The sequence below is a fragment of the Ascochyta rabiei genome, chromosome 2, assembly GCF_004011695.2.
Source record: "Ascochyta rabiei chromosome 2, complete sequence".
Taxonomy (NCBI): Eukaryota; Fungi; Ascomycota; class Dothideomycetes; order Pleosporales; family Didymellaceae; genus Ascochyta; species Ascochyta rabiei.
This window is the reverse complement of record NC_082406.1, coordinates 2,710,608-2,722,338: the sequence shown is the minus strand read 5'-3', so window position 1 is coordinate 2,722,338 and position 11,731 is coordinate 2,710,608. Positions and strand designations below refer to the sequence as shown.

Below are 11,731 nucleotides of genomic sequence, written 5' to 3'. Positions count from 1 at the left end.
CGCGAATACTTTGTGTTTGTTGACCTCAGCGCCACGCGTGAAAGCGCAGGCAACAGCCCTGTAACTTTTCTCTGAACTGCCCGCAACAACATCTTGGTTTGAGCAAGATCGTATAAGAACCACGAAGTGTATATCGCCGGTAGGGAGTGGCCTTTGAGAACAACGTAGTAATTTTTCTTTAGTCATGCCATGATGATTAGAAACCAAGACAGGATGACTTCTTTAAGAAGGTTCGGAATCGTGATCAAGTTATGACTTTGAGAAATGAAAATGAACCAATTATTCTCAAAAATTCAAGTCATACGTGTCACTTTGACATTGGCATAGGCTAAATTCAATTGCAAATATTGGATCATATGAAGGAAGGACTAAGCCCTAGTCAATGTTAAGACAATTGCATTGAGCCCAGGTTCGTTGCCGCATTACGCGTGTCATCTTCATTTGTCAGGGAAGAAGATGCGTTCGCATTGTGTTTCGATCCCAATTCAAACATTAGAAGGCCCCTGCTATGGCGCGACTCGAGCTGACTTGGAGTCTGCTGTGGGTCAGCATTCAAGTCCATCTTCATACATACCTGCTTGTGCCTCATGCACCCAGCTATTTTTAAGTAAGGACATGCATTGATCTGCAATATTTCACACCTAAACTAGAGTAATACATATAACCGATCACAAGGCCTGCATGTACTCTTTCTGGTACGTTTCGATATTCAGCAACCCCAGAACGGCATAGTCACCGGAAAGGCGATGCTGCAGTTGCTGCGCCGTACAGCACATTAAGAACAAATGACAGCTACTGTGCAGGACTCAAATTTTATTACACGCCGCTTTCATTCGCTGCGTTATCATCGCCTGCTTTGCTCCACGTCTCTGTCAATCGACGAGTGACTTTGGCACAATGTTCGCCACCATCACTAGTACATCATTCCTAAAATGACTATTCTCCAGGATTTGGAGGGCGTTCTTCGACCAAACACCATACTATAGACGACCTCCTCAAAACAAGCATTATCAGATGCGCAGTACGCCGCCGACTTCGACATTCTAAAGCAAGGCTTAACGAACCATCAGAGCTTCATCGTTCCGCAATTATCGCAGCTATTAGCTCCTTTTTTCGAGTCAAGAGCTGCTCTTGAGGTTGGAGCTGGTCCGGAAGGTGTGTTTGAAAGTCTTCCTGATTATGAAGGAAGAAAAATCCAAGATTACAATGCTTTTGAGCCTAGGGCTTTGTTTGCGGCAGAATTAGAAAATTGGCTCTTCCTGGGTACGATACGATATCATCATTCTCTTGTCTGAAACATACATCGACCATTTATCGTTTTCTGTTTCCTCCACAGAAAAATACAAGAAATGGCAGCACTAGCAATTTGGGGGACGAAGACAGATGATACGACGTCATCCTCTTTTGCCACAGCTTTTCCGGCGTTCAATCAAAACAAAAGGGCATTGAACGGCATTAGGAAAGCTCAACAAGTTGAGAGGCGATATGGTGATAACTTTCCATCGTGACGGAACCTTACACCTTGACGGCCTAGTGTGCCATCAAGCTGCCTCTTTCCCCGTCGGGATTGTAAGCGTGGCAGATGATGACCAGGTGTTGAACGACTTCGCTGCCTAAATCGCAGGTTCCGTGATGCATTAGCCGGATCATCTATCTTTCGGCTCGGTCGATATCATGCTGGCCTTCAATCAGCATGCGACCAGATTACCGGAGCCCGCAGCGCAGTAGATGAAGGTAGCATAGTGGCGACGGCCGAGCCTCTACGGCTGCTACCAATTGCTCAGCAACCGTTCGATCACCTATGTCTTCCATAAACAGACAGTGCTTGGATGAAAATGCCTTGCCCCCGTCATGCCCGCCGTGCATTGTCAAAAACGTACATCTCGGTGTCGAACAATCCGACGCCGTCCACGTTCTTAACATGGCCTTCTTCTACACCTAAGATCGAAGTCAAAACCGCAGAAAACATTTGTTTTGCAGAGAAAATTGCAAGATTGGGCGATTCGCCTTCCTCTGTCGTAAGAACGTGTGCTTGGTTGAACGCACTCGTGTCGACTGAGACAATGTCGTCCCAAACACAGTAGCTACTGTGGCCTCCAGCGATGACAGTTAAGCCAATCTCATGCTTGAGGGCCTACCAGACACACTACTGAATTGTATGGATCTTTGTTGGCCTGTAGATTTCCGCGGGCCGGCGCAGAGCAGGAAGGTACTATCTTGCTGAGGAACGCGTAAGTCTAGCGTCTAATTGGAAGCTGAAATTCGGCATGTGTGACCGCCCTTGCTGGTGAATACGATGCAACCCAAAATGAAGACAAAGAGGACGCAAATTCAGCATGCTGTGTCGATGTACAGGCTGTTGCATGAGATGGTAAACCCGCAAGGCAACTAAATGGGATCTGCAAGATTCAAATCTTGGACTGGTATTGATGTAAAGTGACAACGCATACATTCATTGATTCCTAGTCAAATGCGGGGCTGATAAGCTCTGAGAGGTTGGCGCATATCAAGTTTGGTCGGAGCCCGGGTGTCGCTTGTCACACTCGCTAGAGAAGATCTGGTTGTCTGACACCAACAACACTGGGGTATACAGCCTGAGCTGTCAAGCTCACTACAGCGATCTACATAGATACAATGGCTAGAACAATACACTGGTAAGCCAAGCAAGCCCCACTGCGGGGTACCAGGCTGGGCTTTGCTCAACAGAATCCTCTACACACAATATCACACCCGGTGCGATTGTCCCATCTTCTCACAGCCAAGATCAACCAGTCTGTGCAACTCTGCCAACGCTGTCAGCATTTTGATAAGACCCTCGGGTTTCGATTATTGGATCCAAAGCGAGCTTTCAATAGATTATGCACGTGTAGTCCTGCCCTGTGGTATGTGAGTCGATTTTGACCTACTGGCCAATGGCTGCTCGACACGATGCCAACACTCATACAGAATAGCGTCGAACAACTGCAGTATTCACTGTCAATTAATGTGCTAAACAGTCAGTCCTTATACACTAGTATAGAGATGGGAGTAATAAAATCAAGGCAACTTCTGTAGTTGTCCAACCCAATTTTTCTGTGTAAATCTTATGACAACCCGCATATCATCATCACTACTAGTATCTTCAAGATGGACGTCGACACAGATATCAGCCAATACTTTCAAGTAATCGAAAACCAAAAGCGAGTTCTGCAGCAAGCCAAAATCCGAAAAGGGCAGCGTCCTCGCGATCGAACTCCCAAAGGACAGATGTACATGGAATTCATGATGGCTCTCATGGCCACTTCGACGATGGAACGAAGCAAGAAAAACAATTTGATACATTCTTCATTCATTCCACCGGCATATCTACCATGTATTACGCCTCTCGCACAACTTACGCCAATTGCAATCGACCAGCTTACGCTTGAGACGCATCACCGCGGGAAGTACCTCCTGCTCAAGGCTATCACACCACCTAACCGCATGACTGGCATACTTTTACTTGCTGAAGATGAATACGAGGACGTTGTTGTGCTGCAGCTGTATCAACAAGAAGAAGAAAATATCCGTCCAGCTACTGACGTAGTCGACGTTGGCACAACACTGCTCATTAAGGAGCCGTATTTCAAAATCATGGCTTCTGGAGACTATGGGCTGCGCGTTGATCATCTTTCTGACGTTTTGCGTATCGACCAAAATGATCCCATACTCCCGAAACGGTGGTGTCCACGTATAACCGATACTGAGGGTTCTGCTGAGATATCAAAGTCCGAGGGCGACTTCGCCATGGGTGAAGGAAGATATTGGAAAGCTATTGAGAAGTAAGTCCCTCTGCTGCATGAGCATAGCAATGTACTGAACGATATCGGCAGATACTCGGAAGCGATATCCCAAAAACCAACATCAGACAGGGTTGAGATCATCAAGCGGAACAGATCACTCGCGTATCTCAAAACAAAGCAGTTCGACAATGCCCTGTGTGATACAGGGTTTCCCAACTTTGGACCCAACCCCTCCGAAAAAGCCCTGTTTCGCGCGGCAGAGGCTCTGTACTTTCTTCGAAGATTCGATGAAAGCAGCCATGTGTTGGATACGATACGCTCAACTTTTCCGCACAACAAGCAAGCGTCGACTGTTTCCATTCGTGCTCAATGTCGACGCTCAGAGGCCGACACCGGGGTCTACGATTTCAAGCTGCTTCAGAAAGAGGCAAGAAAGCTTCAGCCTCCACATCTGGATCATGCTACTTACGTAGGGCCGGTCAAAGTTCAGAAAGTTCCAGGAAAAGGCCGTGGTCTGTTTGTGACGAAACCTGTTAAGGCTGGAGACCTTCTCTTGTGCGAAAAAGCGTTCAGTCATGCATATGTAGTCGAAGGTGGCTCTGAAGATTCAAGTATTGCCTTGCTGATCAATTCCGAAACAAACCGAGGGTTCCTAGGTGGTCAGGCCAGCCTCATCAAGCTCATCGTGCAGAAAATGCATTGCAACCCATCCCTTGCTGCAGCTTTCACTGCGTTACACCATGGGAATTACAAACCGGCTAGCACCTCCGCAGTGGATGGAAGACCGGTAGTCGACACGTAAGCATTACTCGGAGGGGAAGCACAGGTCTCACCACTAATACTGACTGAAATTCCATGTATAGATTCTTGGTAGAGCAGATCATGACTTTCAACGTTTTCGGCTGCCCGCGTTCCAGTCTGCAAACCTACAAGAACGCTGCGTCTGACCAGTCTAAGCAAGAAACAGCCTATCACTCATGCGGCATCTGGATTCAAGCTTCGTACATCAATCATGGTTGTACAAGCAACGTCCGCCGCTCATTCATTGGCGACATGATGATTGTACGCGCAACCCGAGATCTTGAACCTGGCGATGAAATCACGTTCTGGTACCACGCGCCCAACGGCAAAGCAAAGGAATTGCAGGAAAAACTTCAAAATTGGCAGTTTGCTTGCACCTGTGCAATCTGTGAGGATGACAGAGTGACGACAGCTGCTACAACCGCCAAGAGAAACAAGCTCCTCGAAGAACTGAAGCTGGTACTTCGAAGAGCCTCTCAACATCAGACAAAGCTGGGCAAAGCAAAAGATCTTCTCCAGGCTTTGAAAAATACTTATACGCGCCCAACAGATGAAGTACCACGTCTCTTGCTTTGGGACCCGCAGGCGCTGTTGACGCGTATATATCTAGCTCAAGGGAAATGGGAGAAGGCTCTGGAGTCCTTTATGGAAGTTCTTTCTCTCCTTGGGTTCGTGGTATCCGGTGCAGATTGTACGCCAGAACCATTCAAAATCTTGAAGTGGGGTTTGTTGGTCGATCATCTGATCGAAGCATTCATGGAGGCGCAAGGAGCGTTCAAAGCAATTGGGTTATGGAACGACTCAAAAACAGCGGAAGGGTACGCGAAGATTGCTTACAAGATAGTAGTCGGTGAAGACACTTCTTTTGAGTCGATTTCCAAGTCAAAAGGTTGAGCTAGTCAGCGTAGCAGTGGTTGGGGTTGTGACGCCGCGATCTCAATTGTCTCCTGGTTGACCGTGGTGAAGGCCATCACAGCAGTGCCTTTTTCCCGCAAAACAGTGATTTTCTTCGATTTTGACTTCTACACTAAGCATGGGAAAAGGTAGTGGTAGTGTTATGGACAGCGTCAGTTTGTTCGACACCAAGATAGATATGCGTTTCAACAATGCCAGGCGGGCATGGCGAGGCAAGACTTCGTCATTCAAGCGTTTTCTGTCCAACAATAATCATTCAGGATTCGCAAACCCAATGAATCCACGCTGCATTGCAATAAATCAATTTTTTATTCGAACGTACTGAAGGACTCTAGTTATACACTACTACATCAAACCCCAAATAACGATAACACGCATCATCGGTGTTCTTATGCGCAAGTGCCGGCTGGAACAACACTGGGTGCACCCTTGCAACTGAACTTCTTACCGCCGGTGACTGTGACTGTGCTCCACGTCCATCCGCTGCAGTTCGCACATTCAATGGCAACATCGGTTCCAGTACTTAGCACGCCGCCACTGCCGGTGATGTTCTGAATAGTCAAGCCGCTGATAGGCACCCCAGTACCGGGACCGTGTGTTTTGGAAAGGTCTCCGCCATCGTAGTTCTGTTCGATCAGGATACCGTATCTAGCCCACTGTTAATACGAGGCACGCGAACATGATTGCAAGAGTTTAACAACATACTTCGAGATACCCTTGAGGGTGATACCGCTGTAGGTCACCTTGTCGATGGTTCCCTTGCCGTCATAGAAGGATTTGACGCGGATACCGTTGACGGAGTTTGTAATAGTACTGCTCAGAAACTTGACGTTGCTAACAGTGTTGCGATCATCAGTACTTCCATGATCGACGGATCCAACGGAAAGACCGTGCCCGCCGGTACACTGTCCATTCTGGAACGTGATGCCCTAGTTCTACAGTCAGTTACTACAACGTTCCCGGCGGTTCTGCAACTCACCGTTCCAGAGTTTACTGCAACGCAGTCGTCCTGATTATGAACAATGGCATGATCAATAAGGATGTTAGAGCTCGACCCGATGTCAAAACCATCAGTGTTGTGTGGCGCGTTGCTGGTAGGCAGGGCATCGCCAGCAGAATTGTCAATGGTCATATGACTGACGGTCAGACCATTGCAACCATTGATGCTCACAGCCTGGACGGGTGTGTTCAAAAGGTACAAGTTATTGATAGAAGATGCTCCAAGCAAATTATGCGCGGCAAAGAACTTGGGCTTCGCGACATCGGCGTTACTACCCAGACCATCCCAGTACTTTGCACCTTGACCGTCGAGTTTGGCGTTTGCCTCGCCGGTAACAACAATGTCTTTGCCACCAATGCTGAGAAGAGGACCGGCAAAGCCTTTCTGGACATCCCAAGAAGATGTGCCCTTGAAGTTGACAGTGGTCTTGTCGGCGAGCTTAGAGAGATCTAGCGTTTTTCCGGCAGGAACAATGACGGAGTCAAAGGTAATTGAGGTACAAGTGGGCAGTCCGGCGACGAGTTTGTCGAGATCGATGCGGCCGCTGAAGGTACATGGGCCTGCGCGCTTGGCCATATTAGCTGCCGATAGAGACGCAGAGTCCAGGTCTGTTGTAGGCGCAGCGTTGCTGAACACCACCAAGGCGGTAAAAATGAGGCTAAGGTTCAAGGCAGACATTGTATGATTCTTTGGTTCTGACGTTGTAGTACGGTAGTGAGGTAGAAGTAATGCTCGAAGCTCTTGAAGATCTCTGTTATGTTCATTTTCCGCTTCGTCGACACAGCATTTATACAAATCCAGAACTGGCACTTGCACAATCCAGACTCTGCACGGCTATAGTATGTACAGCAGGTGACAATTTTTCATCAGTCAATACCCTTGGTTCGTAAGGGCGTCTTTGTAGAGCGCCCGTGAATGAAGCCGAAAATACTACTTGAATCGACAATGGCACTAGAGCTTAACATAGTCCTCGTATTTTTCGTCTCCAGGCATGTGGGTGCTCGTACCAATGTCTTCTCGTAGACAGCTCAAAAAATGGGGTAACACGCACATTGTCTGTACATATATTCCGGAGGGCTCTAAGCGTTCAGCTTGTCATGAATACTCGCAACTTTTTGTCAGGTTGCTGTCGATAGAATGCCATTTTTTGTTACCAGTTACAATTTATACATGGTTAATTTCAGGTATGGCTTACTTTTCTATTTCCCGATAGAGCTTTGGTCTATACGAGCTGAGCGGTCTTGTCAGCCAATCGGTTTCAAGCGCTATTCACAGCCCTCGATGTTTACTATGGTCTCCGGCAAAAGTAGGGTTCTATGGCCAGTGCAATATGGAGGAAAAGCAGAGGCTTAGTAAGTCTAACTTCCGAGGTATTTTTAGCTTTACACTTATTAGCGGGCGTCTTCTCTCTTTGTTATCTGCAACAGCATCTGTGCGCGCTTGTTATAAATATTAATAGGTGTTTCTGCACAAGACCTACCGCACTGGCCATGGTACTCAACTGTCGCTGGAGACCGTAGTAGTAGCTTGACCATGACATTTCCCAGTGGCGAGTAATGCTCCGGATTGCGCCAGACGGCGCTAGGTGGCGCTCAGATCTCGCGTATCTTCAGGCGCTAAGACCTAGTACATTGCTCCTGACTCTTGGGATTACGCTGCTCGTTGGATTCAATAGGTGGAGAATAATAGTTCGACGGATAGTGGACGTTGCGTGACAGGAACGGTAGTGTCCGTGTAAAGCCGGGAACGGGCCGTCTGGGTAGAGGACCCTGGATCTCGACTCGCTGCTGCTACAACGAGCCTTAATCTAACTACTACAAGTACAATGCACCAGGTTCGTATTTTAGATTTATGTGAGGTAGTAATTGTCTGGTGATTACCTACGTGCGATGTTGCTAACATCTCTACGAATGGGATTTGTCACCGATTGAAGTACAGACTGGATTTGAATTGTCAGGCAACTGATGGGTTAGGACGTATGAGATTTTCTCTCCCAACATTATTTAGCAAAAGACGTCAGCTTGTGTAGTTGTGGTGTGGAGGAGAGACTTTTTGGTGAGAAACATCCACAGTCCGACTCATCGGCAACATTAAACATATTCCTTTGTTCTGAACGACCCTTGATCTGTTCACTGCATGGTTGCTATGGTACTTATATAACAATCCCCGCGAAACAGGATTCCATTGTGCACGGACACGCAACGCCCAGCGGCGTGCTACGCATGAAAACTACCCTTGTGCCTACATAGAAAATCAGGTTGTAGAGCTACTCAAAGTAACCATTATCACAGAACTTTGTAGTAGAGTAGACGCCGGGCACCAGATACGACGGCGGTACGATCAGGGAGAGAAAGACGAAGACGAGATATTAGCACAGTCGGTAGAAGAGAAGAGGCGGCAGTGCCTGATGCCTGGCGAAACTATTATGTATTGCGAAACAGTTGCGAAGGCGGTTTGATTGGCCAAGTGTAAATTTTCATTCGAATCGACAAAGCAGAAGGCATCATTCCTAGATCCATTTCAGTTATACAATCAGAGCTTTTGCGCATAGCTACAGCAATATCTATAGACTTATGAGCCATCCAAACTGTAGCCTGCAACGTTTGAAATCCCAGTGTTAGTTCTCTGTGCGTTCTGGAGACTGTGCGAAGAGGCACTAGACCCCTCGTGAATCCGGTAAATCAGCATATGCTGGGCTGCTCAAATCTGACAATTCCGCATTTACTGGACTTCTAGCTTCCGGTAGTTCTGCGCTGATCTCGTGCGGGTGCTTGTATGCTTGTGAAAGGTCCGGGGGCGGTGGGTAATAGGCACCTTGTTGAGTCCATTCTTCACCACGTTGAGGTGGCGACACTTGATAGTAGGCTTGATTTCTATTCCAGGAATTGGTGCCATGCGGTAGTGAGAATTGGGGTGAACATGAGGTAGCTGAACCCGTGGAGCTCATCTCAGTCCCACCCTCGGAGCCGGTATGGCTTGGATTGGATTTATGGAAACCGTCCAACTCAGATTTGGTGTTGGAGTCAAGTTCTGTTTGGCTTTGATTGGGTGCTTCCCGGCTATGTCTGCAATGGAGACAAAAGAATATGGTGGAGATCAATGCGACGAGGGCGACCACACCGCCTACAGTTCCACCTGCAATAGCACCGACATTGGGTCCACTCTGCGAATTTTGAGTAGGCTGATTGCTTGCGGTTGGTGTTCCCGGTAGAGCTCTCGATGCCGTGCGTGGACCCTCCCAATTCAGGTGCTGGAAGTATGGTCCCAGAGGAGATGGGGTTGTCCAACCTTGTAATGGCATTGTTCTGGTAGCATGCCCATCGGTACTGCAGTAAAGTCAGCGTGATAACAAAGAACATGATTCATGTGTGCTACTTACTTGCCACCTATAAGTGAAACGATTTTGTCAGGTACTCGGTACTTGTTGTACCCTGACCAGAACCGCCAAAACCACTTTACTTCCGGTGGAGCAACTTCTGCGCTCTCTTGACCCAGAAGGAGACCGTGTTGCCCGTAGTATTTTGGTACGTCGCATTGCGTGAACGAAGCATTGGCATAATAACCACCAATAATAATCATTTGGGAACTCCTCCGAACTACGTTGCAAGAAGACCAACCTTTTCCTGCAGCTATGTTCGGGAGGCGACTAGGTTCCGGATATATCTACGGGCGTGAGTATCAACCAGTATGTATAATGGTGGGATAGCTTACCAGTATCCACTGGAAGGAAGGTATTGTTAGTATGTATGTCTCCCCGAATGTCGCACCGTCATCTCTGACTCCACCTTGAACATAACTTGTGGACGTCAGCATATAAATGCGTGAGCCTCTGCCTGAACATACATGTTATAAGATGAATGATCGTTCGCCCAGGCCACACCCGCGCAAACGCCACGTCTTGGGGAAGGCACGTCTCCACTGGCAATTTGGGTGAACCACTTGTTCTCGTTTATGTCAAATACTCGTATCTCCTAGTTCATCATCAGCAAGTAGAATTTACAAAAAGTAACACGGCAACTTTTACACTCATGTTTGCCTAGCTATGTCAGCTTAATGGACGTATTAGCCACGCATCTTTCACCACTCACATATCGTACTCCCCCTTCAGAGTCCCCTTCAATACCTCCAAAATATACCAGTATACCCGACGCCGATGCTGGAAGGTACTGGAGCGATCCTCCAGCCCGCGAAGTACTGTCATACGTCTGATTGGACCAGGTTTGCGTATCCATGTCGAAAGATATCAGCGAGGATAGCATCAAAGGATCGCTGTTCCATTTCGGTGTAGTTTTGTTGCTTAGATAACCTCCATAGTAATATGCGGTACCTCCTTCCGTCACTATACCTGACCCAAACGCTGGCCAGGAGATGCCGGACTGAGTTGGAGAGGGGCTTGTTTGATTCCAGGTATTGTAGACGACGTCAAAGTACCATAGCTTTGTGAAGGGTTGTACGCTTGCAACATCATTATATTCTCCGCCGAACAGATAGAACAACTTGTTGGTAATGTCGGGCCACAGGACGCCGCCACTTACGGAAGGCACCTCTGAATGCTGAAAGATAGTCAGCTGCTGCGAATTCAGGTCGATGGAGACCCTCTTACTTTCGTCAGATTCTTATACTGAGTTGGAAACTCGGTCTCATTGTCAGTGGCTAGAACGTTCTCCCACAACAAACGAGTGTCTGCTGGTCAGCGAGGCTGGCACGTTGAACCGCGACAAACTTACTTTGTTGCGCAATGCTACCATTTTCGATAGACCCGCCATAAAACACCTTTCCGCCATCAATGTAAAGTTTGTCATCAATCACACACGTCTGATGCTGGTGGCGGCGGCAAAAATCTTCAATAGGATCCTGCTGTGCAGCCACGACAGCTACCCATGCAAAGAGCAATGACGGGCGCATCTTCGAACTTGCGAGTGATTCAAGGGAGTTCGAATAGCTCTAGAAGAGCTACGAGGTTTCGGTCTTTCTTGTACAGCTGACGGTGTGGCTTTGCGCCCATTCGCGTTACCAGTTTCGCAGCGTACAAGAAGTGGAGACTCACCTGTGCTTACGGACAGATGTTGAGGTCTCGTTCTATCACTTGCTGATGTTCCAGAGCTCGGCCCCGCATGTTGCACCCCGCATGGAAGGTATTAAGGGCAGCCAGGCTGAACCAAAAACTCTCAAAGACCCTGTCGAACGGGAAATCGTCGAAGGGTTTCTGTATTTCAGAGAGAGTTCGCATCGATAAGAGTGTTGCTCGCCTGGG

General features: G+C 47.8%; 3 protein-coding genes across 3 annotated transcripts, besides 2 other annotated features; 1 reads left to right on the top strand and 2 right to left on the bottom strand.

The window, feature by feature from the left end:
• Nucleotides 1-3,126: 3,126 nt before the first annotated feature.
• Nucleotides 3,127-5,456, top strand: EKO05_0001775 (uncharacterized protein; the record flags this gene model as incomplete). Its single annotated transcript, XM_038937197.1, has 3 exons — nt 3,127-3,800; nt 3,852-4,559; nt 4,625-5,456. 3 exons carry the CDS (start codon nt 3,127-3,129, stop codon nt 5,454-5,456), a joined length of 2,214 nt encoding a protein of 737 aa, XP_038802530.1.
• A 410-nt stretch (nt 5,457-5,866) lies between these two features.
• EKO05_0001774 (Galacturonan 1,4-alpha-galacturonidase) lies at nt 5,867-7,155 on the bottom strand (the record flags this gene model as incomplete). The annotated part of the gene is made up of 3 exons (XM_038937406.1): nt 5,867-6,125; nt 6,183-6,406; nt 6,457-7,155. 3 exons carry the CDS (start codon nt 7,153-7,155, stop codon nt 5,867-5,869), a joined length of 1,182 nt encoding a protein of 393 aa, XP_038802529.1.
• A 610-nt stretch (nt 7,156-7,765) lies between these two features.
• Nucleotides 7,766-7,999: a dispersed repeat.
• A 661-nt stretch (nt 8,000-8,660) lies between these two features.
• Nucleotides 8,661-8,786: a mobile genetic element.
• Nucleotides 8,787-9,133: 347 nt separating this feature from the next.
• Nucleotides 9,134-11,382, bottom strand: EKO05_0001773 (uncharacterized protein; the record flags this gene model as incomplete). The annotated part of the gene is made up of 7 exons (XM_059635750.1): nt 9,134-9,803; nt 9,857-10,140; nt 10,189-10,273; nt 10,321-10,448; nt 11,013-11,030; nt 11,081-11,160; nt 11,205-11,382. 7 exons carry the CDS (start codon nt 11,380-11,382, stop codon nt 9,134-9,136), a joined length of 1,443 nt encoding a protein of 480 aa, XP_059491733.1.
• Between the last annotated feature and the right edge of the window lie 349 nt (nt 11,383-11,731).